Raw genomic sequence first — 27,750 nt, forward strand, 5'->3', positions numbered from 1 at the left:
GACGCACCATGTCTCTCAAACACACAGGAAAAAGAAATCTAATTAAATTCCACCATATTACAATTTTATAATTACAAAATAACCTATTTGCATTTGGATGTGACAGTCTTATCCATATCTGCAGGTAAGTGAGAGTAGTAAACCTCTACCGGAAAACCGTTTCACAGCATGATGCATATAAATATTTATCAGGCTGTTAGGTCTGTTTTTACCAAATGTAAGCTAACAGATAAAGATCTTATTCCAGCACTAAATGGATTTAGAAGAGAAAAGCCACTGCACTTGATTTCTTCGCATTATATGGATGTTCTCTCTGGCTATAATTTCCACATCTTTTATTCCAAATGAACACTTCTCCATCCCTGCCCTGTTAGCAAACACTTGAGTGGGAAACCTGACAAACCGTGATCATTACCTAATGGGTTAATGGCCCTAACTGTTCACTGTTCCTGCATAGAAGGATACCCGCCGGTGATAACAGATGTGAGATAAAGGGACACAAATAGCTCTGCCATGAATGATGTACCAAACGGGACAAATAATACCGAAAACCTGGATATAAAGGAAATGGGTTTTATTTATATTCTTATATCTACAGGTGGGTGACGATTAGTTAACCTTCTTGTTTCGCTTGCATTATCTATTTTTCATTGGCTAAGAATTAAAAAGAGGGCCAATGGCATTATCCAGCGGTTGCATTAAATCGTCACATGGTTTTAGCTATAAGATTCAAATTCAAGTTAAAATACTGTATCTGCATGATGAAAATCTTTCTTCAAGAAAATGTCTCCATGACAGTTTCACTGGTCTAATACTGTCCTGTACTATGAAATGTAGTCACAATACAAAATTAATTGTATTTGTGCTGATTGATTGATTAATTATCTCTGGAATATTCTGGTTGACATTACAAAAAAGACTTTTTTTTAAGCCAGCCATAATGTTTCCCTACCGCTAGCCACTTTTTTTTTTTTTTTTCTTTTAGTTTTTTTATTTTGTAAATGCCTATTTGAAAGTGGAAATGATAACTGAAATCAGAGGTGTAAAATATGTTTGAACTGTTCTGTGGCAGATGGAAGACAAACTGGGATCTCTTAATTCACAGTTATGTGTGTTACTCTTTCACCAAACCACCTCTCCCACTCATTTTCCACTACCTTACTGATATTTTCAAATAATCCCACCAGATGTTATTCCTACTGTATATATCGAGCTATTTTCATGTCTCTACAAGAAGAGATGATAAAATGTCGTGGGAAACCAAATTTATTAAACAAATGTGTTGTTTTTTATTAAGGCTTACATATAAAATAACTCACAGAAAATTATATTTCTTTTGTTATTTGAAGTGTTTATTTTAAATTAAAAATAGAATCAAGTACAACTGATTTTTTTTTAATGGTTTCTAAGTCATTTTTCTAATCATGATGAATAGTTTGCATCATTTTATGGTTTTTCTAAATGTATTTTAAGTCAATGCAACTTATTTATTTTATTTTTCATTATGGGGTGGGTGTAGAAGATGCATTAGGCTCATGCAAGCGCTAGGTTTAGCAAAATGTCAACTCCAAATTAAAAAACCTTGCTGGTGCTTGTTTAAAATGTATTAGATTAATACTACTGGTTACCACAAAAATGTCTTATTCATTGATTTTATAAAGAAAATAACCTGTCCTTAAATGGAAGGTTTTAAAAATTGAAACATACCCTTACCAGTTCTTTATATCAGGTAAGAAAATCCTCAGATCAACATCGTAAGCATGTGATAGCTTGTACAGCCACCTTTAGCAGTGATAACTTGAAGATTGTGTTTACTGATTGATTGCTATCGTAGAATAAATTAAAAAAAAAACCTTAGCAATGATGGAGGGTATCTCATTCACATAACTATAATCAAAAACTGTTGGTGCCAAAACCAGATCAAAAAATAACTCAAGCTCAGAGTGATGCGGCACACCTGCTTTGTACCACATGAGGTAGCATAGCAAAGTGCTCATGACTGTAGAGAAGACATGCGTAGAAATCCAGCAGGGTAATAAGCTACAGGTGCGAGGAATGATCAACCACAGGAGCAGCACAGAAGCCATGCTGAGACAAAACTGTAGTGTGGCAACTCTGAAAAACCGACGGGACAAAAACACGCACACAAGAAATAGAAAAAACAGGAACTGGAAATAAGATAAGAGATGGAGAAAGGGGTTACCACTTTTAGTTAGTTTTATTTTATTTTTTAGTATCGTTAGAATTGGTCATAGTGCTGTGTGGATCCTTTACAATCAAAAGTGAATTGAACTGTTGTTTTTGTGTGCTGCATCATAATTATTGGTAGTTATTATTCATTGTGAAGTGCTTTTGCCCTGCCATTAACCCTGATTCATTGCCTCTAATACCTCTGCAAATATTCTACAATATATTCATCTTTCCTTTGCTTTTTCAACCACAGCAAGCCTTTTCTCTGTCACCTCTGTTTATAACATATATTGCTTTTAAATGTATTGCCAGTATTATTCACAATGTTTGATGTGTAAACCAGTACAAAGCCACTCATTCCAAGCTAGATATATATCTAGCTTGGAATATATATGTATATGATGAATATATACACATACAAATATATCCATATGATAAAGACTTTGCTTCTTGTCTCATTTAGAAAAGGCTCTGGGACAGGTTCAGTCTACAAGAATATATTTACACATGCAAGCTCACATCTGCTCCTGCAACCAGATCTTCCTGATGATTGAGATCGGCCTCTGCACAGCTTTAAACCTTCTTTTTGTGATGTGTTTCTGTGCGTAAGAGGCAATAATATTGGAACAATCAGTGCTATTGATCAAAGGGTTGGGTGGGTTGGGTGGGGCTGGTGGAGCGTATAAGCCACCTTAATTTTTCTCTCACACACACACGCTGCTAACATCAAGCCCCGTTTCAGCCCATCCAATCACATTCGGCTCAATCCCATTCATCACTGGATGAGGCTCCCACAGCGATCCTCGGGGAGAAAATCACCTGTCCTGCGCTTTTATGCATGAAGGTTCTTTTCAGGAACCTTTTGCCACCAATCACCACCTACCGTTACTCCTCACTGATGACTTAACTCTTTCCCCGCCAAACCGGGAGGATAACTTTTAATCAAAGCAAGCTTGTCGAAGCTAAAGAGACCGCCATGACTCTATAATTCACTGTGGAGGACGATCAGCGGACACTTGGCACCTGGAGTATTGGTTTTGTAAAAAAAAAAAAAAGGCTAAATCTTTTAGTCCTGCACTAATGTGTCACCGAGGAGTCATAATGACGATGATGAATTACTGTGATAAATAAAATACTGCTAAAATAGGCAACTTAACTTCATCAGTTACAAATTACTCTTACCAAAATGAGAACACACTAGCTGAATTTGTGCAGAGATCATATTTAACTGAGATGTATTTGCAAGAACATATATCTTCTTTGTATTGTCTGTCTTCGTGGCCATGAAAAATAAAGTATCCGCAGAAGGCCTTGTCATATCCTGACAGCAGTAGCCTCAAAACAAAATATTTTACAGTCTTATAATATTTTTAAGAAAGCACCCTTCCATGGTTTGAGATTTACCAGTGGAAAAGTGTTTTTCATTAGTGCTCACAGACTTGCCAAAAAACACCCCTGCATCTTGCACTTCTATCATCTCCATCAAACGCTGCTCTTAACAAGATCCTCCGGTTGCTCTCAAACCAATCTATTGGCTGGATTTCAGACAAGCTGCGGTGGATTTGCCCATTTGATATGGTTCACTGAGGCTGGTCTGGATGCTGTCATTAAAAATATGTTGTAGAGCAGAACACTGTTGTGACACATCCTGAACAGGAGGCAAGTAGAGCAGGTGTAGGGGAAGGTGAGAGGAAAATCTACTGATGAGGGCTGGCTTGCTAAGTCGTGCTAGAAAATTTAATTTAATAGAAAGGAAAGAAAGAAAATAAGGACAGTTACTGCCTTTCATTCTTTATACTTGTTTCCCTTTAATGCACGAGCCAATACTCTTGGCTCATGCAATAAAGAATACTTCACAGACATATTCTTGGCATTTTCAGGCAATAATGTCTTTATTTTTTTATTTTTTTGTTGTTGTGACACTTTTGTTTAGTTCAAGGCGTCTAAAGAGTCATGCAAAATATCTAACTGTATGCTTTGGCTAGTCTTTATCACAGTGCCAGATGAAACTGGGGACCAATAAGATGCCTCATTTATGATACTAAAATAAGTATCTAAAATGCCCCAAACTTGTGTGTATTAGTTGTGTATTCAAAAAGGATATTACTTTAAGTTAATTGGTGCTGATGTGTTGATGGCGTTGAAAATTACCAAAAGTGAACTTTTGTAATTACAGTAGTATTATAAAAATCTCTTTTGAATAAATACGATTTTTTTTTATTTTTTTTTAGCAGACCTGAAATATGACCAGTCAATTTACATTCTCTGGAGAGAGCAGTTTCAGAGATGTATTTCCAACCTAGGAAAGTATAGTGGCTCCATATGTTTTACCGTGCAATGAAATCCAACATTTTCGACAACTGATGGTTGCTGGTGATCTATAACGATGAATTATATACTTTTGTTCATCATCACGCTGGCTTTTGGCTTTCTTTGGGGAATTTTTCCTAATTTCTAAAAGGAAAGCGCCATAGTTTGCTGCTATGGTACATCTCCCATTCCCTTTGATATATTGAACTTGTGCTTTTTCATGTAGCGGCTCTTTAAATGTTTAATACGTTTGCTCATCTTATTTTTTGGAAACATTGGTGCCACCTCGGGAAACTGAAGCCTTGCATAATGACCATGTCACAGTGTTCCTGGCAGGATGTTTCAGCCTAAAGTAAATATTACTAACATCATGTTGATGCTAAATAGTGAGTTCAGTCCAACAACCTACGTCCCCCTGCTTCCCCACATGCAGACGAAACAGGAAGTTGCAACAGTATTGTGTAACGTCTGGATTTCAGATCAACTAAGAAGAATTAAGATTCTGTTTTTCAAAATGATGTGGTATCTGATGGTCCATGGGAGTAAATACTCAGGTTCATTTATTTATTTTTCTTTGCAGGTTGAATAAGAATACACAAATAAAGAAATAGGTAAAATGCTTGTGTGTCGGTTTCCTGTGATAACACACATATCTGGTTTTTAGATCCATACATGAAAACATTTAACTCCATCCAACATTCAACATCCCTGGATTATAATGAGCTGGTCTAAACATGGAACATCAATAGCAATACAGCTTTCAGGTCTTTTGATTAAGTAGCAATTAATGAACAAAACTAGTTAAAAAAAACTTATACCGCCTGCTTTGTATGAACGTAAACAAAGGATTTATTGGATTAACAGTGAGTCTCAGTTTCATTATTTTGCGCATGTGTGAATCCCTTCATGCATAACGGATATTGTGCTAAATTAGTTGGAGATCAAATATATCTTGAACTTTGCTGAGAAGCAGGAAGTTTGACAAGATCAGCTAATGGTAATAAAAAGGTAATAATCCTCTCTCACCACAACAGTTCAGGCAAGTTTGGTCCCTCCCTGAGTTGTGTATAAAATGTGCCTAATGATGTTCAAATAAGCATGTGCAACCCTGTGTGGAGGTGTTATTTTCAGTTCACAAGTGCACTTAAGCACTTACCTTTTGTGTAAGTTCAAACAAATGTGTATTTGTGTTCTCTAGAGGGCAGGGCCGTTAGACTGTGGTTTGCCAGCTAAATGGATGGTGAAGTCTCTGTGTCTCAGTGGTAAGATCTAATTCAGTTTCAGAGTCTGCAGAGCATGACCTGAAACATCATGCACATGGAATTAAACACAAGCAGCCTGCATCATCTCTCTCTGTCTCTGTCTCTCTCTCTCTCTCTCTCTCTCTCTCTCTCTCTCTCTCTCTCTCTCTCTCTCTCTCTCTCTCTCTCTCTCATATGCCAGTGTGATTTTTGATTCAAATATTCAAGTGTGAAGGCCAAAAAGCTAGTCAATGCCTCAAATGTAGATTTGTGAAGTTAGTGTTACAGTGAAAGTCCCTACAGTCATTTTGTGTATTTAGATACGTGTGTACATGGGTTTTCCTCAGATTAAAGTTTTAAGCAGCTTGTAAAATTTGTAGTAAAATGACTGCTGAAATACTCAAATATGAACCTCCTGGAATTTAAAATGTATAAACAGGCAAAATGAATTAGGGGCAACTATCAAGTGAAATAAGGTCCTCTACAAATTTAGAGTAAGGACTTAAGTTGTATTCATTAAGAGTAAATCAATGTATTTCTTAACCATGCTTTGCAGCTTTGTTTGAACTGCTGTTTTCAGTTTAACAAACCCAGTGACTCGAGTGTAGAAACATGGAGTAAGAACAGGGTTTTTTTTTAAATATACTGTTGTTACATTAGTATCTTGTACACATTAATGATTCATGGTGACATATGTTGAGAGAGATCTGTCAAGCTAGTACCGATCAGATAGTGGTGTTTTTGCGGTCAAGTTTGCTATCAATATCAGAAAGCAACGAAAACAGAGGTGACATTGTAATACTGGAACATTACCCGGCAACAAATAGATCATCGTGCCAAAGGAGCATTTGGTGGCTTTTTAGTCATTTCACACAATGTATAACAAAGCAACACTACATTTTACTGTGTCAGAGAGAGAAGGTAAATCAAGAGATTATATTAAAAAAGATATGAGATTTTGAAAAGAAAAACGTATACTTTGCACCTCCTCTCTTTGTCGAATGGGATATTTTACTACTCTAACGCTGCCAATCCTCATGTACAGGCCCATATATAGACCGGGCTGCCACCTTTTGAGCCAATATTGGAGTGAGAATTGCTCTCTGAGGCAGGGGTTGGAGGTGGGGTGGGGTGGGGGGGTTTATATGAAGACATAGGGAAGTATAATTGAGCCCCATTCACACAGCCAGTTCATCCTGCCACTGTTGCCCCTTTCTTCTGCCCTGCTGTGCTGTCTGACAGCAGCGTTCAGTCCTTCCTCTTCCAGCTGCAGTAACATCACAAACTCCATCCCTGATGGGGAAACTGGAGCCAGCACAGCTGTGTGTGTTCTCTGGGAACTACCACGTAGAAACCTTTTTTTTTATTATTGGCATTTTTTTCACTGTCATGTTTTATTCAACGTTAACAGAAAAAAACAGCCAGTGACCAGGGACTCACTGTTCTGTGGAAGCACACACTGGGGGCTGAATATTGTGCCGTCCTGGGATCATTGTGAATGCACAGCTGGAGAGTGGAGGCAAAATAAGCAGGACATGATTAGGATGTTTTTATAGAGAAATTGCTGTGTGAAAGTGGCTTTGGAAAGCTCATCTTTTTATCTATTTTTTTTCCTTTATTGGTCGCCACAGCTTATCATGTTTCCATCACAAAAAGGCTTTATTCTAATACATTTCCTCCGTTATACCACCCAGCTTCTTGGATTAAGTCAATAAACAACCACTGGCACTCACCAAGATAAGTTTAAAGTGCCTTTAAAAACAAGAAAGCTTCAGGAGCTCTAAATATCTGAGTTCATCAGTACAGGAAATACATCTTATGAGATAGGCTATTTCATACTTCAAATCACTTTAAAGGGATTGTGACATGAAAAACAAATTTTTCTTGATTTTTTGTGTTTTGTTGGGTGTCTTGACATCAATTACACCCAAAAAACAACGAACTTTTAACATTCAGTGTATTGTGTGCTTTCTGGGATTTTCCGCATAACTGTGCAAAAACGGCGCATGTGGTTTGGTGGCGGGCCGTTACGTAACGGCCCGCTAAATCACCGCCCCCTCCACCCAGCTCCCTGCCTCCGCTCCTCTCCAGCGCACCATAAAGGCTGATTTATGGTTCCGCGTTACACCGACGCAGCACCATACGCTGAACCCTACGGCGTAGGCACTGCGTCGATTTAACGCGGAACCATAAATGAGGCTTAACACGGAGCTGTTTAGAGCGTCTTTTGTTCTAATCACCGGAGGAAAACTGCTAAGAAGACCCGCGGCCACTGACTGGACTTAAGATAAGGGGACAGTGCTGCTTGCATGCCTTTATTTTTATGATTGTTTGCTGTGGTTCTCCCTGCTGCTCTTCCGTGCATGCTTCGCCTGTCGCTCCGACGCCGCTGTGAGCGTATGGCTGGGCTGGAGGAGGTTTGGAGGAGGAGCGGAGCAATGATTGACAGGAAAGGGGGGAAAGGAAGCATTTTTCACGGCGCAAAAAAACACTGTAATAAAAAGCCAGGAAAAGAGTACTAAGAGTGAAGTTTTTCTTGTTACACTCTTTTAGACACATTTGAGGGATGTTGGCCAAGACTTTTAATAGTGTTAAAAGCATGTTAAAAATTATGTCACAATACCTTTAAAAAACATTACGTCGCCTGAAATGGTTGTTTGGTCACTAACTATGAGACAAAAAAAGGTCAAAACTAATTTTAGTATTTTCCAAGCCTTATGACTTCAGAATAAGGGCCACACATGTACAGTATTTGAATAAAAATGAAAAGCTTCAAAAGGACAACTTGGAGATACAGTCTACCATTACACTCATGCCTACTTTTGAACAGACAGGAAAAGAGCTACAGACCACAGGATCGCTGGCATGAAGTGCCGATAAATCTGGCTCCAGACAGTTTATTGATGAACCAGTGGTTGTTTACAAAAGATATTGTTTCACTTGCCTCCTGGATGTACAGACAGGCTCAGAGTTGCTGCTCTGTCTTGACTGTACCGTATGTTTTATGCTGCATCATCAGATCTGATCATGTCTTCACCTGCACTAAATGCACCAAGCTGGAAAGGTAGATCCATGAGGTCAGCAAATTCCTAAAAGTCTGGAATTAGTTCAAAATTATACAGAGACCATATCAACATGGATGAAAAAAAAATGTATAACAACTTCAAATATTTATGATAGCCTGTACTTTACACTAACTACTAAAAATGTACATCCCAATTTCTGTATTTATATCTCATGAAACAGGTGGATCAGTAGCTTTTCAAATGCACATATGCGCATAATTTTGTCTCTACAAATTAAGTTTCTGCGTCAAACCAACGCAGAGCACACGCCGTTGCCGTGGCGCCGTCGTGAACCCTTCGGACTTCTCCGTCACTCCATTTCGTCGCGGTGCAGTCCCCCCCCGCGACCGCTAGTTAGCAATCTTTTTCTGAATGGTTTATCCGACTTTTTCCGGTCACAGTGAATCAAAGAGATAAGGAGGACTATTGTGCAAAAAACCAAAACAAAAAAAATCACACATAAACGAAGAAAAGAGCCCTGAAAGTTCACGACTGCTTCAAACCGGAAATGTGTTGCTTCCAAGTGAACCAATCACAGCCCTCTCCGTCTGCGTGTGGTCTGCGTCGCCTCGACGCGTAGTTACAATTTTCGGGAGGTGCACGTCAGTGACGGCGCAGGTGACGGCGTGTGGTCTGCGTCGACCCAAACCACACGCCGTAGGCACGGCGTCGTTTTGACGCAGAACCATATTTCAGCCTTTAGTCATCACTCGAAACAAAGGGGAAAAACAGACCCTTTTCATTTGAATGACATACATTTTTTGGTAAGTTAATCTTTCAAAGTTTATCTTTGCATTTGATTAAATAATAGATAAAGTATTGAATACATTTCCATTTATTTCACAAACAGGCTATAATTAAGACGGTCTGACAGGCTTACATTGCAGAAAAAAGGCTGAAAAATACAATTGAAGCCACTGGTGGATTTCAAAACTGCCGGCTAAAATGTAAGTGTCTTGAAGACAAAAATGATAAACGAGCACTATAATCTTGTTAAATATCTTGGATATACTTATTATTATACTCATAAAGCATAGAAATATATGAAGATACTTGAATTTTTGCTGAACTTAAGTCTTGGGCTACACTGCCCGAAGGGGTCTTGAACTGGAATAAAATAATAATAGGTATTAGAGTAAGCAATTTTTATATTGATGGGCCAAAAGAGAAGTTTAAAGGATGATGTTAATATTTTGGGGTAAAAAAAAGCCAGTCAACTGATTAATCATCCGATATGCTCCTTCGGTGTGTCAAAACTTAGAACAATCTTTAACCCAGTTAGACATTTTTTAGCAGAACAGCAGTTCTTCATTTTAATAGCATATTGTAACCAATAATCTTATTATGCTTATAATTAAAGTTACACTGATATTCAAATTGAGTGGGTGAAATGCAAAGTAATTAAATGAAATGAAGTAGCTTAATAATGAATAAAGTTATGCTGGTTGCTTTGACACAGTAGAATGAGTTTGTGAGACTTTCTGAACAGTTTTATTACGTGTAAAAAAAAAATTGAATGTATTGCACAGACTCCGTGATTCAAAGACATGCAGCCAAAGAAGTTTATTGATAGATTAATTTTCTGTACTTGCCTCATCCTTTTCAAGATCATAAGAGGACTGAAACCTACCACCACTAAGATCTGGAAATAAGCAGCGTACAATCTGGATTCTCGTTCCCAGCTGTTTACATGTGGCACAAGAGTCCATGATGGCAGTCGTAATTGCAATGGGGACATCTTTACAATCACTTTCTGCCATACCTCTTGATTGCCAGTTATAGTCATGAGACAGGAACTGACATACTATAAACAAGCAAAATTACTTTCATTTACTTTCTTTGTAAATGCTCCACAAAACACAATAGCTTGTCAACATCAGAAGGTCAGAGGGGATGAGTAGGATACACACCCGATTCCCACTCTTGACAATCATGTCTGAAAATAACTTTATTTTGAAATGTAGTCTTTATTTTGACTTTCTTCACTCTACCTTTCTATCCTTCTACCCTTTTTATACAGTAAAAGTACTTGCTTAAGGTTAGGCATTGAAAGCATTTGGTTGGATGTTAAAATGACCTCCCAGAGGTTGGTAAAACATCATTGTTAGGGTTTGAAATGCACAATAAATACTTTTTTTATTGTAGAAGCTTTCAAAGTTGATATGGTAAAGCATCTTTTGACTTATAGCCTCCTTTACTAGCTCTGGAAACCTTGGACATCATCAGGAAGCATTAGCTTTTAGGGAGTGCACTGGGTGATCAAAACAAAAGCAGAAGTATCTTGAGAAAGGCCCATGCAATTAACATACTAATAGTGCTAACTTCCACACTGCTGGCCCACTCATGCCAAATAAATGAACATTATTAGCTCAGTAAATATGATTGCAGAGACATTGGGAGAATTAACAACAGCCATGGCAGCATAGGGGTAGCAATTGCTTCATCACTGTGCCTAAGTGTGTGTTTACCAGGCTTCTTGTTATTTTAGCAGATGTTATATCATTTATTCATTAGGAGCATATTCTGATTTCATGAAACTCATGTGGATGAGTGTACCGGTAGGTTAAAAATCAATATCAGTGAAACGTCTGTTATGATATGGTAATTAACTGTGTGCTTGGTTTTCCTTTTTTTGCAAGTTCCCATGAGCTGCTGTCTAGGAGTTTTTTTTCTTTTTGATTGCAAAGCATCATACTCTTGTGAAGGCTGCAGGACTATAAATAGTGTAACACTGTAGCTATGAAGTTTACATGCAGAAGCCTGATGTCATGCCTGTCTTTGGGAGGGTTGGAACAAAGAGGGCTGAAGCATCGTACAATCATCCATTAATGGGTTGATGATTTTTTTTGTCTATCTTTCAGTTTGAAGGGAAATTAGGCACAATGAATCATACAGCTTAGATTACTATTATTAGGGCCCGAGCACTTACAGTGCGAAGGCCCTATTGTATCTGTAGGCGTTCTTATCCTTTTTTTTTTTCTTTCTTTCTTTTTCCGACGAAATGAGGGCCTTTTTGTCCCCCTAAACGTGCCCCAAAAGTCACCACATTTTGCACGCAAGCCAGGCCTGGCGAAAAATGTGATATTTAATGGTTTGCATTAATGGGCGTGGCAAAATGGCTCAACAGCGCCGCCTAGAAAACTTTGTGCCTCAAGCCCCACAATACAGTTTGACATACATGCACGTAAATCGGTACACACCTGTATCATGTCGCAACTTAAAGAAAAGTCTCTTGGCGCCATGGCCGAAACCAAACAGGAAGTCGGCCATTTTGAACATTTTGAATTTATTGTGTAATTTTGGCGCAATTTATGCAATTCCTTCGGCAGTTAATACGGCCCGAACCGTAACGTGCACCCAGGTGTGTTATACATCAAAATGTGCGTCTCCATCCTGCGACGACGCACATTACTTTTCTCACTTTTCAAAAGCGTTACCGTGGTGATGATAGATGCCAAAAAGCGCGCCCACCCTTCATCTGATTGGTCCATATTTGATAGTTCCTACTTTCTGCCATAACTTTTGAATGGTTTGATATAAAGACTCGTGGGTGGTGTCATCTGACTCGGTTTTGAGTCCTTGAACATAATTGGTGCAAATTAGCCCCGCCCCTTCTTCTGATTGGTCAATATTTGATAGTCCCTATTCTCTGCTATAACTTTTGAATGGTTTGATATACAGAGTTGTGGGTGGCGTCATCGGACTCGGTTTTGACTCCTTCACCTAAATGCTGCAAATTAGCCCCGCCCCTTCTTTTGATTGGTCGATATCTGATAGTTCCTACTTTCTGCCATAACTTTTGAATGGTTTGATATAGAGTCGTGGGTGGTGTCATCAGCTAAATGTCCAGCCCTGAAGAATCTACATGCAAGTCATACAAGCGCTTCCACTGCAGCACACCTGAACGTGCACAAGGATGCGAGGGCCCGTTCATCACTGCTTGCAGCTTTAATCTTGTTCTTTTTATTCCACATGTATAAATCTCTCCTGGCCACATTTTCTATGGCATAATATAAGCAACTTGTAACTCATAAATGTACACTCACTTTATTAGGTACACCAGTCCAACTGCTCATTAACGCACATTTCTACATTTCTAAAGCCAATCACATGGCAGCAACTCAATGCATTTAGGCATATAGACATGGTCAAGACGATCTGCTGCAGTTCAAATCGAGCATCAGAACGTGGTAGAAAGGTGATTTAAGTGACTTTGAACGTGGCATGGTTGTTGGTGCCAGACGGGCTGGTCTGAGTGTTTCAGAAACTGCTGATCTACCGGGATTTTCACACACAACCATCTCTAGGGTTTACAGAGAATGGTCCGAAAAAGAGAAAATATCCAGTGAGCTGCAGTTCTGTGGGTGCAAATGCCTTGTTGATGCCAGAGGAGAATGAACAGACTGGTCCGATCTGATAGAAAGGCAACAGTAACTCAAATAACTACTGGTTACAACCGAGGTTTGCAGAAGAGCGTCTCTGAACGCATAACACGTTGAACCTTGAGGCGGATGGGCTACAGCAGCAGAAAACCACACCAAGTGCTACTCCTGTCAGCTAAGAACAGGAAACTGAGGCTATAGTTCGCCCAGGCTCAGCAAAACTGGACAACAGAAGAAGGAAAAATGTTCCCTGGTCTGCTGAGTCTCGATTTCTGCTGCGACATTCGGATGGCAGGGTCAGAATTTGACATCAACAACATGACAGCATGGATCCATCCTGCCTTGTATCAACAGTCCAGGCTGGTGGTGGTGGTGTAATGGTGTGGGGGATATTTTCCTGGCACACTTTGGGCCCATTAGTACTAACTGAGCATCGTGTCAACGCCACATCCGACCTGAGTATTGTTGCTGACCATGTCCATCCCTTTATGACCACAGTGTACCATCTTCTGATGCTACTTCCAGCAGGATAATGACCATGTCATAAAGCGTTAATCATCTCAAACTGGTTTCTTGAACATGACAATGAGTTCACTGGACTCAAACGGCCTCCACAGTCACCAGATCTCAGTCCAAAACAACACCTTTGGGATGTGATAGAACTGGAGATTCACATCATGGATGTGCAGCTGACAAATCTGCAACAACTACGTGATGCTATCATGTCAATATGGACCAAACTCTCTGAGGAATGTTTCCAGGACCTTGTTGAATCTATGCCACGAAGGATTAAAGCAGTTCTTGAGGCAAAAGGGTGTCCAACCTGGTACTAGCATATTCAGCTATCGGGTTTGTTGAACTCTAATCAGCCTCTTTTTTTAATAAGTGATGAGAATGTGTGATGTCTCAGCAGGAATGTGAAGCTTCCTGCACATTATTTATGTTGTATTAGATTGACTAACTGACAGGTTGGTTGATTGATTGACTCATTGATTGTTTTGTCCGTGGTTGGCTGATTGAATGAATGATATTGTATTAATTGTTAAGGAAATGTACATACAGTATGAAATAGCTTGTAAAACATAAAACAGCAAACAATAAACACGACAAACAAATAAGCACAGATAATTCCAGACTAGATTAAAATTGTTTTAAAATGTTAATGTGCTTGTGTATTGCTTTAACTTATTTTATGTGTATAATAATTTTTGTCATCATCACTTATGTGGCTGTTTGTGTTTGTGGGAAGCATAAAGACGTGTTGACTGTGATATTATCAGGAACAGATAAAAGTTTGTAGGCAAACTCTTATCTCTAATTAGCTTTAAAACCAAACTGGTGTTGCAGCTCATGCTACAAATAGCCTCATATTTGATAAGACACGTTTATTGCTGCTCAGCCAACCTCATATACTATAGAAGCCCTCCTTATACATCCGATATGTTGGGAAGATTAACACATGCTTATATAAAAGATTATTAAATTCGCCGACACTCCGTCCCTGTAGCTTCGATGATAGCAGAACCATACCACACACACACACACACACACACACACACACATATATATATATATATATACAGGACTGTCTCAGAAAATATTGTGATAAAGTCCTTTACTTTCCGTAATGCAAAAATGTCATACATTCTGGATTCATTACAAATCAACTGAAATATTGCAAGCCTTTTATTATTTTAATATTGCTGATCATGGTTTACAGCTTAAGAAAACTCAAATATCCTATCTCAAAAAATTGGAATATTCTGGGAATCTTAATCTTAAACTGTAATCCATAATCAGCAATATTAAAATAATAAAAGGCTTGCAATATTTCAGTTGATTTGTAATGAATCCAGAATGTATGACATTTTTGTTTTTTTAATTTTATTGCAGAAAATAAAGAACTTTATCACAATATTCTAATTTTCTAAGACAGTCCTGTATATATATTCATTATGAATCATTACACAATCAAATCGGAGTGTCCAAATGTACTTCGGCAGTCATAAAAGCAAAACACTATTTAGATATGAAAATAAAAAAAATAAAAACATTCATTGCACACAAGCCATTCATTTCCAAGTTGCTAGATAATAACTGTCAGCAGCATCAAAGTCCCAAATCTTCCAGTGTAACTAATCAGACCATAGAGGGAACCCTGCTTGAAGTCACAGAGATGACATTTTATGACATTTTTGCATCTACATTGATTTAAAGACTATATAAAAGCTGTGTATCTTGACTGACTTCACAGGACTTGAGCATCAGCCTCTTTAATGTTACTTGCCTTCATTCTAGATAAAGAGTTGAGTCTGGAAATGAAAAACGTCACTGTGAATAAAGAGGATGATAAATACATAAAGATGATGTTTTTTCATGAAAGTTTCCCTCAGTCTAGCTTAAGTGGAGCTGTTACATTTTTATATGTCTGTCTTGGATGTGAATTTTGTATATGTGCGGATAATAAAATATGTGCCACTGAAAAGTGAGGTGAAATGAAACTTTTGCAACTTTTTGGAGCTTTTCGAACCTGCTTCTCATGGCTGCTAGAATTACATTTCTGAGTAAATACACGTTAGAAGTCATACATCAAAAGTATACAAAAGTTGCCCCTTTCCAACATCATGTGTAAACACTAATAAACACACAAAGTAAGAGTTAATTTACTGCGTATAGGTATGTGACCACAAACATATTTCCATGTAGTGGGGAGTTATAAGCAGAGGCAGGCGTGCAGACTTCACTCCATCAGTTTTGGTCCCTAGTGAGTTGAGGAGAGAGAAGGTGCCAAATGTTCACAGCCTGAGTAATGGCCTCTTAAAACTCTATTCTTTCCCTCCTTTTCCGTGTATGTGTGAATTCATGGGGAAAATACTGATGAGGGTGCAATGATGAAATGTTTCTTGACTTTCAGTCAAACACTCCCTTTCTTCCTTTCTTGCAATTCCGCTGCAGTAATTAATGGCAAAATGGCAGTGCATGAAAAGGTATTACCATGAAATATTCTGGAATAGTCCATCATGTTTCTTCTCGCTCTAATAATTTGAAGCAAATAAAAGAATTCATCTCCCACGGTCAGCAAGACTTTGGTCGGCCCCTTTAGCAGGTGAGAGGAGTTAATGAGAGCCTAGGCAAGCTTTAATGAGTATAAAGGGATGTAATATTGTACTCGCTCCAATTAAAAAACAAAAAGAACGCTGAAAGCAGTTATGGGGGAGTTTGTGCAGCAATCTACAAGAGTAAGTACAGGAGAAGATAAAAGGTATAGTAAATAATTGCAATCACCTTCTACAAAGGCTGTGGTGCTTCAGACGATGTGAAGTCATCAAGAGAAGCGAGGATTACGTCTAAAACTACTTTTTAAGTAAAACATTGCTAAAAGATCTTTAATTTTGTGGCAAAATATAGATCAAGCCATATCAGGATATAATTACTGAAACATCATCTTGTCCTTACCGAGTCATAAAATCAGACAAATACAACTTCAGGTGAGCAACAACGCTTTATATGACTATAATGCCGTGATTCAATCACTAAAAAATATTTTATTTAATTTTCTAAATTATCAAAACAAAGTTAAATGTCTGCTTTGGATTAATTCACCGACTTAACATCCAGAAAATCAACAAGGATGGATACATTTGTCCAAGCAGAAATGCTCTTAACTCAGCTAATACATAAACTTACTGTATGGGATCGCAATCATCATCAGAACTTTTACCTCGGGAAAGTTAGCTATAGTTATAACGTTTAATCATTGGGAGATAGTGAACAATAAATCTGAAGTTATGTTGGACTACGACTGCAGATCGACCTGTAGATCTCAAAATACACTAATTAAAAGTAAATTAGTATAATGGTGAAAATGTGGTTAATGAAGAGTGTGGATTCCTGATAATGTCATCTCTGATAGCGGCGGCCAGAAGATGATGCTTCTGCAATCCAAGACCTCCAATTTAATCGTACAACTGTATCTATTCAAAGATTTTGTACATGACCCCTCATGGCATATTAAAGTCCCATGTGAAAGCTCCTATATTAAGGGTGATCTTTTAGAGTCCAAAATCTGTCTGAAACTTCTTCAGTTTTTACAGAAGCAGGGGCCATCGTAATACTGTAATCAATGCTGATTGCTTGTCCAAGTTGATAACTTATAGTAATAGTAACTAAGGGGGTGGCGGGACTTGCCGATAGATAAGTTAGGAGGATAAGTAGCACTCAGGTTCTGTTTATCAAATGCACTGAATTAACTGGGTGTCTTTTGTTGCATGTTAGGCATGACCATCTCTGAAGGATGAGTTGTTGGTCTGGAATAATCGGGTGTTCTTGTCAACAGTTGTTTTAGAGAAGCACTTGTTTCTGTCCATCAGTCTGGGAAAAAATGCTATTTCAGGAAAAAAAAGTACATTAAATTACTATGGGTAAAGAAATATCTCATGGTTTGTTCATATCAGGTTATATTTACATAATTTAAAGACATATTAAGAGTTATTTAAGTTCTTATACATAAAAATGTAATGCAAAAGAGGGCATACTCTCATTTTAACATGATTGTATGAATTCATTAATCATCCAAGAATATTCCTTGATCATTTAGTAAAGATTTCCCACTATATATAAAAAATACAGTGAATCAGCTAAAAGTTATCTTTCATTTTAATTCTAGGGACTAGATTAATCATGTTGAGTAGACTTGACAAAAGAAATCAGGAGATTGTTTCTTGTGAAGTTTATCAAAGAAGAAAAAATTATTGAAAAAAGACCCCTCCGAATGAAAATAAGACGATAAGGTGTTTGAAATGCCAGATCACTTGCAGTAAGTAGTTAACATCACAGCTAAACAGTTTTAGACGTAACAAACATTCAGGCAGCTTGCCAAGTAAGTTTGTCCAGTATTTGACATACAAAGGCTCATGTTATGACCAAACTCAATAATGTAAAGATGAATCCACTAAATGCTTCAACTTTCTGATTTCCTCAGAATTACTTCCGTGGCTCCTCTGTCACAGCCATTCACATGTATAAATAATTGATGTAAACTCTACTGCTGCTACATGTCCTTTCAGCCATTAAAACAAAATAAGTTGAAGCAATAATAACACAGACTGATGTCAAATCAAAAGCTCCATATTATGGGGGAATCTAAAGGTTCGAGTGCACCAATTTTTGGTGTTTGCAGTGGGAAGTTTGCAACTGTGTTATCCATCCTTTACGTTTTATGTATGTTGTGTTTTATATTGTGTGCAAGTGAGGACAACAGAGAGATAGCATTATTGTACTGCGGTACACTAATAAAAACTGTAGAGACATATTTCACCAATATGCAAATTAGTCACCAAATTTATGGCATTAATATACCTGGGAAGTCTGCCTGGCATAATAAATCCTGTGTTGACAACACTGCATCCTCATGCATCGACTTCACGTGTATTTCTGTTTCCTCTAGATTAACTTAAATGTTTGACCACATTTGCTGAATTAGTGCAATATGAAAACCTGCCATTGTGTAGCACACTGTCGTCTTACATGGTTTGAGCGGAGCAAAAAGTGAACAGGTGCGCCCCAGCTGCAATGATGATAGCGGGGGGTCATTTCCATATTCATAGAACTATCCATACTAAATTACGCAAAGGTGTAGTCTTACATCTTAGCCATGATAGTACATTATGGGATTATTTTAATGAAAACGAGCCCTATTTAATTTGTCATTTTGCTGACCAGGTGTAAGTCTTTAGGAGTTGAATCGAGGTCAGGAGTGGAACCGTGATAACAGCGTAATATCAGGCAAAAAAAGAGGAGTACAAAAATATCAAAGCATATCAGTGCAAAACAAGGGTCAAGTTCCTTATTCAGACCTTTCAGTCTACCCAGAGTTGTGGATGCAGCCCTGGTCCTCAGAGGATCCAGTGATGTTGGGGTCGTGGTGGGATTTTTGATTAGATTTTTGAGCACCAGCAACGTTTGGCAGAAGTGCTTCATTTGGTGAGACAGAGATGATCGACATTTTGCTCCTTTAACCAATTATCTGCTTCGGGTAACTGGAATGAACCACAAAGAGGCTTGTATGTGATTGCAAACTGTTACCAAAATGTTCAATCTGAAGTAGCTCACCGCAGAAGAAATTGTTGAAAATAGAAAATAAAGACCAGTTGTCAGCCTGGGATAGTCATAATTTCTATCCAAAGGCCTGTGTAATACCCACACAACCCACTGTGAAACACTTTAATATTTTTCATTTAAATGAACCATTGCCACAGCTTTGTCCTGTTAATGACTACCAACTACTCAGAAGGCCTCACAGAAACATATTTCTCGAAGGCTTTTCTGTTTCTTTTTCCTTTTTTTTGTATACTTGTCAATAAAAACAAAAGACCAGACCAGGCTGAACTGATTTCCCCATCCTGTCCAGAGGAAACAGACACACAATGTCCCTGACTGTGCTCTTGTCTAACAAAGGGTCCAGCGGCAACGAGTAAATGCCAGAAAATAGCTTTCACTTGTTGTTTCTCGGTATCTGGAGATCTGTCCACAGGAAAAAGCCTGTCTCTGGCCATCAAAACAGAGACACACAAACACAGTCTCTCACACACAGATTTTTACTGGCACACGGGAGGAAAAAAAAACCTGTCACAGACAGAGAGGACAGATGCAGATCTAGGAAATTAAAAACATGCAGCCAAGGAGAATAATTAAACCAAGGGCGATTAGAAATAAGGAATAGCTGCTGAAAAGTAATATAATAGTGGAAAATGCATGGGTCTGTGCTTGTGTTTGACCTGGTGTGTGTATGAGCACATCTTGTTGACACGGTGAGTGATGTCTGTTTGTGTGTATGAGACAGAGCAGACCACAGGGGTGTTTGTTGACCAGCTGTACTGAAGTGATTGGCCTTTTCCTTTATGAATGACAGCAGCCCCGGTGGCCCAGAGCACTCAGCAGTGAGACTGACTCACTTTCAGCTTCCCTTATTTTGGTTACCCACTTCAAATTTGTACGTATTCCTTTTGTGCCACTAATATTGATTTTCAAAATAATGTAAAGGTTTTGATTCTGTTTTGATTTACTTACTTAAGTTTAAAACTAAGGACTAAAGAAAAGAAACATATATGTGCATATATACCGAGTAAAACCAGAATCTTGTTTCAAGAACTTTGCATCCTTAGTTACTATAAATTACTTTAGTTATTTGTGAAACAAAAGGGTTTAATCTCTTAAAGCTCCCCACAGACACAAATATGCATAAACACTGACAAAACCTCACACAACTGCTGCACACACACTACAGTATAGGCAGTGACATACATTTCCAATTACTCATGGTTTGGTGGTTAATGATTTGACTTTGGAGGAGAGGGAATAAAATGCTTGACATGACAGATTTTAGCAAGGTGTTCAGCTTCTAAGCTTTTCTCCTCATTCCCCCCCCTCCTCCCCTCTCTCTCCTGCTTTCTGCCCTCCACTCTGCACTGTAATGTTTTTGAATTGAGCTGTTCATTCAGCCAAGCACAGATAAGTACAGAGAAGCGCCATGAACAGAATAGAGAAAATTAAAAAAAAAAAAAAAAAAAAAAAAAAAAAAAGCAATGGTTGGATTGAGCTTTTAGGTGGAGACACAAATGGTTTTGTTCTCTTTCTCTTGGTTTCATTTTTATGAACTGACAAGGACGGAAGAGGAATGTCTGCAGTTGGGCAGAATGATGCATAATCTTCCCCTAACAGTCAGCCAAAATCTCAGTAGATGTGCTATAAACACATTTTTATGACCCTTATAATTTTGCTCTGAACTATAAAATGAGCTTCACAGTAATATCAGATTTTACCATTTCAAGGTGGTGCACTTATACAAGTACACACGTTCACAAATTTGTTGGTACCCTTCCATTTAATGAAAAAAACCTCCAGTAATAATATGTAATATGAAACTGAAAAAAATATGAAAAAGTCATATTTATATTAAAATGTGCAAAAATAATTTGAGTGTAAGTGTAAAGTGTCTGTTTTGTTCGTTTTTTTGTAATTTTTTGTGCATTTGTATGGATAGTGAATGATGTCTGCTTGCTCAGTTGTCTGAGTGCAGAGGGATAAAGATTTTGTTTTAGTCTAGTGGTTCATGCATGGATGCTCCTATAGCATCTACCAGACAGCAGCAGCTAAAACCGTCCATGAGCGGGGGTGGAAGGAGTCCCTGAGAAACAGATAAAACAAATGGAAACCAAAGAGTCTAGAACAACTTCATGTGAGATTCTAGGTTCAAGGGCCAAGGTTCATGAGTGTAAGATAGCACCATCCGCTGCTATTTGAGCCTAAGTGGACGACTGAGGTGGACTTCACTGTTGAAAGCAAATCATTAAAATGCTAGTCTTGAATTTGTCAAAATGCATATTGACAAACCACAAAGCTTCTGGCAGGAGGTCCTCTGGACACATAAGATAAAGCGTTTCTTTTTGCAAGTGACATCAGCTGTGTACACAGATGGAAAAATTAAACATTAAAGGAAAAAAAAGAATACTTTCTACTATAAAACATGGAGCAGACTCGAGTTATGTTCTGGAGCTGCTTTGCTGCGTGTGGCACATGGTGTGTTGAATCTGAACGGAACAATTAAATCTCAAGACTATCAAATCTTTCTGAAAGAGCTGCCCAGTGTCAGAAAAATTGGTCTCAGTCACAGGTCATTAGTCCTCCAACAGGATAAAAACCAAAAACAGACACCTGAGAACACCCAAGAATGGCCAAGAACAGAACATCTGACTATTCTGAGGTGGCCCTCTTAAAGCCCTGATCTAAATCCCATTTGACATCTGTGGGCAGAGCAGTTTGCTCATGATGAGTGGACCAAAATACTTGGGTGCAGAGATTGCCTCATTAAGTTATGCAACAAAATATTGAGTTGAGAGTACCAGATAATTTTTCCGGTCCAGTTTCATTATTCCTCATTTCTTTTTTTATGATTCTGTTGAATCATAAGTCTAATTTTCATTAGTCAGTTTTTATTTATTATTATTTACCAGTTTCAAGTTATTTCCGTGACCATTGTGTTTTTTTTTCTTTAACGGAAAGATACAAACACATTTTTTCATGTCTATATATGTACACTCAAGGGCCACTTTATCAAGTAAACCTTACACATTAGGGAAAGTATACCTACCTACTTGTGTGGACCTGAACTGATTAATTTGCACCTTCTGTGGTTCAAAATCTCAACAGGACCACAAGTATTTTGAAAACAGAACAGTGAAGGGCGAACATGCATACCAAGAAGGCTATGATTTAACAACAGAAGGGAAAAGTGACAGAATAAGTTTTAACAGCTTTAGAAAAAACCTACAAAATGTACAAAGTGTCCCACATTATTGCAATCTCTGGTGATTGAAGGAACACTGCCCTCTTTGTGCACAACCTTATCAACACATCAGACTTCTCCCAGAAGGTATTCCATGTATCTGCATGCAGCTGGATGACATGGTGAATTTTGCTCAGTTGCTGCTCATGAATGTTTGAACAGTAAAAGAAAATAAATTGTAGTTACTCTTGAAAGGGATAATATATAATTTCTGCCACTGTGCCATACATGCCTGCAGCTCAGGAAATGGATTGGATTCTTCCCTGATTGCATGGTTGGTTCTTTGGTCTCTAACTCTTTAGGTTTTCATGTTGAATTGTTCTTGGGTCTGATATCGAATCCTGAATTTCTCTTAATGTGTCATCAGAGAGTCTTTGTGAGTGTGGCTAAATAAACACTACGGACATCTGTGTGAATGGATGCATTTGTCTTGTCTTGTTGAGTGCTTCAAATGGCCAAAGGAGAGCTAACAAAGAAGAGTTATCAGTCATTTTAAAGATGTTACAATACTCATTTTTCTTGGGAATAACTGCTACTTAACCAGCAGGTGTAAAAAAGCAGGGCCTGAAAAGTGGAAATAATTAATTAATTAATTAATGAAACCCAGAAATAGCTGTCCTCTGCTGAAGCTCGTATTGACTAACTTAAGACAAAAACATTTAAAAAGGATAATCATGGTAAATATACCATATGGCTGACCTCATTCTGCAAGTCATGCGTCCAAAATAGACAAAATGAACAACGCACTCATTCAGCAGTTTAAAAATTAACCACAAACATCACACTAAAGGAAGCAACACTGGGTGTGATGGCAATTCTTTACATGCGTGAATCTTATTGCAAATAGTTAGTTAGCTTTAGGCCTAACATCATTAACATCATCAGATAAATGACTCTACCAGAGCTATGCAAATCCCTGCAGATCCTCTGCCAGTAAAACTTGGCCGCCCTGGATCCCAAACTCTGAGGGATTGAATCCCAGGGCTGCCTCTCACGTCAGGAGTCTGTAGGAAATACAAATTGTTTACAGAGGATAATGTATTATTTACCACTTTCCTTGTATGTTATACATTACAACATGCACAAACAAAACTACCACCTTTCAGCATCTGCAGCTCAAGGTGATACCATGTTAGCTGTGCTGTCATTGGCACCGTGTTGTTTTCTGCCTGTGGCGTCAAAGCATACAACCTGCATAATCAGAAGTCTTGCAAAAAAATACATGTACGGTTCGAGGTTGACTAATTGGGACTCATGTCCACAGACTCACCTAAATCCATGGATTCACCAGGGTCCATTTATTCATGGCTAAGAAATGTACCGAATGAAAAAGTGCTAAAGTATTATTTAATCAAGATAGATACGCATACGCTGTGGGTTTTTTTGTTAGGAAAAAATAACACAGATTCATACTTGCATACTTTCAATATTCACCTTAGTGTTATTCATAGTGCATATTAACATTTCATATAGATAAATAGGATTCATTGTACCCCCTTTGCCGTAGATATACATTAACCTTCTTGTTACTGTTCTTACAGATGGTAATTATGGCATAATTATGGAAACAGAAAGGATACACCCAGCGAATACTGCATCTCTAGATCTAACAGCTCTGCAATGAATATTATTCAGTCCTTCACACAGGCACCCTGATTTAATGTTAAAAGTAATCTTTCACAGTGTGGGATACCTACACAGCTCTTATTGAGTGCTGAACCAACCGTCAGTGATGGCAAACTACCATCAAGCAAGTCACTTAACCCAGTTCTCCAGGATGTGAGCATCTGCTCACTGAAGAAGCAGCGGTAGTTGAAGTATTTCTGAAGGGCTTCCTGATGAGTCACATAGAGCTGTGTAAATATGAAGCTGGTCACCAACAAAACAGTGTTTGTTGTCAGTTAACCTTTCATGGATAAATACAGATTAAAAATAAAAGTGAGGGACAGTGGAAGTTCAGTGGCTCTGGGCTCAGTGTGAACTCTTGACCTTCTTTGCAGATAACATATCTTCATGGATACATTCTTGGGTCACTGAGGAGTCGGCTCCAAGCAGACTGTCTGAGTGCCCCCCCACTCCTTTCAACACCTCCACACTCATCCTCTGCCCTGCCCACTCCATGTCTTATCTGGAATAACACATGGCTGCCTAGTGTCTTGCTCTCGTCTAGTTACCTGCTATGTTATTAATGATGCTTCTCCCCAATGGTTTTGTGCCAACTGCTCTGAGCATATGTGCGGAGATGAAAAATACAGAGAGCGGGGGGGATGTTTATTTCACAGAGGACGAAAAGCACACGAGTGAAAATAGTTCAGGGACTATGGTGAGGAGGATTAGTGGAGAGCAGGAGTCATGTTTGCCCGGTCATGTTCCAGGCCAAGTGAAAGACGAGATGCACAATAGGAAGAGCAGAGGAGAGAGGAAGAAACAGAAAAAAGTAAACAAGAAGGAGTTGAGAGAGGCAATTTTAACATCCTGATAATTTTCTGCTGTTGGGTAGAGTAATTGTATTTTACTGCTATTTAAAAACTAAATTTGTATAGGCTTTGAATACATCATTCGCACATTCAACTATTAGTTTATAACCATCACACACAGCAAAAATCAAGGGATGTACAAATGAAAAAACCAAGATTGAAAATGCTGTCAGGAGATTCACTCCAGCAAGCTGTCATTGAAATGTGACATCCAATCCACTTACACCAACGATGCATGAAACAACACATGAAAATAGCTCATGCTGTCAAGCTGTGATAAATATAAAACAGCCTATGCATGTCCAGATCATTTGCAATACATAAAAAACGGAAATAGCCACTGTGATCATCCATTTGTTTGACTTGTTTGAGGCCTGTTTATTGACTTCTTGAGTTTTAGAACCGCAGGGGACCTGGAAGGGATAGATCCAATTTGAAGATTTCTATTTGGAAAACTTTCTGCTAGAAAGGTTGGAGGAGTGTCAGTTGAAGTCATACTTCGCAGGAGTAGATCAAGGTTTTGGCAAGGTGGTATGGAAGGGTGGTATGAAAAGGTCACCATTTAAACATTCAATTCCACACCAGTAGTAACTGAAAGCTACGTCAGCTCAGGCTGCATGTTGGGATGGGAGCACCGTATTTGGACCAACATTGTCTTGTTATCGGAACCAGCTGTCATTGTTTCCTGCTTTTCTTTGGTTTATTTGGCCACAATTTTCATCCAAATCTTTGAGTTTGGTGGAAGTGGACAAAGATGTAGAGAGAAAAGTGAGAGAAAATTTGCTTTTTTCAGAAATTGCAATGCCGAGGAACAAGATTGATAGTGCAGATCCGTATACCAGGCTGAGCCACTGACTATGATGCGCTGTCTCTGCTCTGATGCTTGCAGATTGCACATTCTGTTATTCGATTGAGTAGATGCACTTTGCGTCTGGTGTTGAAGGCAGCATATGTCGTTCTAAAGTCTCAATGTATTTTTTTGCATTAATGTTGCCATCGCAGAAGTATAAATTATTCATGCTAAGGGCACTGATTCAGCCCTATACCATAAGAACCTACAGTACCCAACTTCTGAATTTGTTAATAACAGGCTGGTGATTCTTTTCAGCTATGGTTCAGAGGACCTGCATGTGCATGTATGTTTGTATGTGTGCATGCATTCATGTATGACTGTTTGTGTTCACAGGCCTTCTCTGGAAACTCCAACTCAGAGAGCGCGGTTCGCCATGAGCTGCAGCAGGGAATCGTTGCTCGCTTCCTTCGGCTCATCCCACTGGCCTGGAGTGAGGAGGGACGGATTGGTCTCCGCATAGAAGTCTATGGATGCTCCTACTGTGAGTGTAGACAGACACAGACGCAACGCTTCATGTTTGCACATATCTTCACTCAAACTGACTCTCTAGCATTTCTCATTCACACATATCAGACATACTGTATCTAACAGGGAAAGAAGTTGTTTTTCATTTGCATATCTGGAGAGTTGTAGCCACTTTGTCAGGCTTCAGTCAGTGATGAGAAAACAGATACGCGACAGATGAGGTAAAAATACAAATGTATTCCAGAAACCTCGAACGTTCACTCACATGAATTCTGAAGATGTTCGTATAATGGATGCTACAATATCATATAATTACAAATCTGTTTAAGGAGTATAATGATTGTGGAAAAGATTTATTTTAGTCCCAATCGGAGCTTACATTGTACATACACTGAATGTAAATAGTACTGGCATACAATGCCTGCATAAAAACCTGCTACCTGGACACATGTGCATATTAAGAAAACTCTTTTTCTGCAGCCCATTGTTTCAGACTGATTGACATACGAAGAGAAGATACACTCTCACCAACTGCCTCTTGCTTTCTAACAAATGCATCATCTAGGGAACTGACTCTCCTGCAACCTCTTTGCTCTCATCCTATTAAAGGCTGCCAAATTGATTTTGATAACAATTTCAATTAAGGCTCTGCATAAATTGCTGTTATAAGTGACACACGCACATTTTTCATTCTGAAGATGCGATTACGCTGTGTGTGGCTATGTTTGTGAGCGTGTGTTAGTCTGTGTGTGCATACGAGGGCATGTATTATATTCTAGTCATTCTTCAGCTTCTTTGATTATATTTCCCTTGTTTCATTTCCTCCTCATGTTAAAAGAAGCAAGTCAGTCAGGATAAGGATGACAAGATGTGCTACAAATTGCACTTACAAAGAAACACACACAGATGTGTTTGTGGGAATTTGCAGCTACACATCACAATAGATGTAAAAACAAAGCCATCCAAGAGCTGCATACTTCCCTACTTTCAAGCTTCACCTTGGAAATAAGACTTTTGATAGTGTAGACAAGAGAGGTGACAGCATTTATGCTTCTTTACTCTTTTGTTTCTTTTTTTATGAATTTCATATGGAACTATTTAAACCTTGGCAGTTTTATTGCAAAGCCAGGGTTTTAACACTTTCAGCTTTAATTTATAAGGTTTCTTAAAAAAAAAAAAAAAAAAAGAAACGATGGCATTTACCATTCAGGACTTATAGCTATGTTAAGTAAAGTGTTTTCAGGAGCTCAGAGGTATTTAGATAGTTGACTGTAAAGAAGTTAATTGGCCAAGGGCAATCAATTTCCTTGTTACTTCAAGTAAAGTGAAGTAGATAAAAGGTCTAATAAAAGTCAACAGATAAAAGCCAACCCCACTACTTCATCTGCAAAGAGCAGAGATCTAATCCTGAGCTGACCACATCC

At 38.4% G+C, this 27,750-nt stretch overlaps 1 protein-coding gene across 2 annotated transcripts in view; it reads left to right on the plus strand.

The window, feature by feature from the left end:
- cntnap2a (contactin associated protein 2a) overlaps window positions 1–27,750 on the plus strand; it is a 412,736-nt gene that overhangs the window by 194,909 nt on the left and 190,077 nt on the right. For both annotated transcript variants that reach the window (XM_061713895.1, XM_061713896.1), the window contains exon 4: window positions 26,195–26,342. In XM_061713895.1, the coding sequence (XP_061569879.1) occupies window positions 26,195–26,342 (148 nt within the window). The remainder of the gene's footprint in view (window positions 1–26,194; window positions 26,343–27,750) is intronic.

Source organism: Cololabis saira, chromosome 22 (assembly GCF_033807715.1).
Source record: "Cololabis saira isolate AMF1-May2022 chromosome 22, fColSai1.1, whole genome shotgun sequence".
Taxonomy (NCBI): Eukaryota; Metazoa; Chordata; class Actinopteri; order Beloniformes; family Belonidae; genus Cololabis; species Cololabis saira.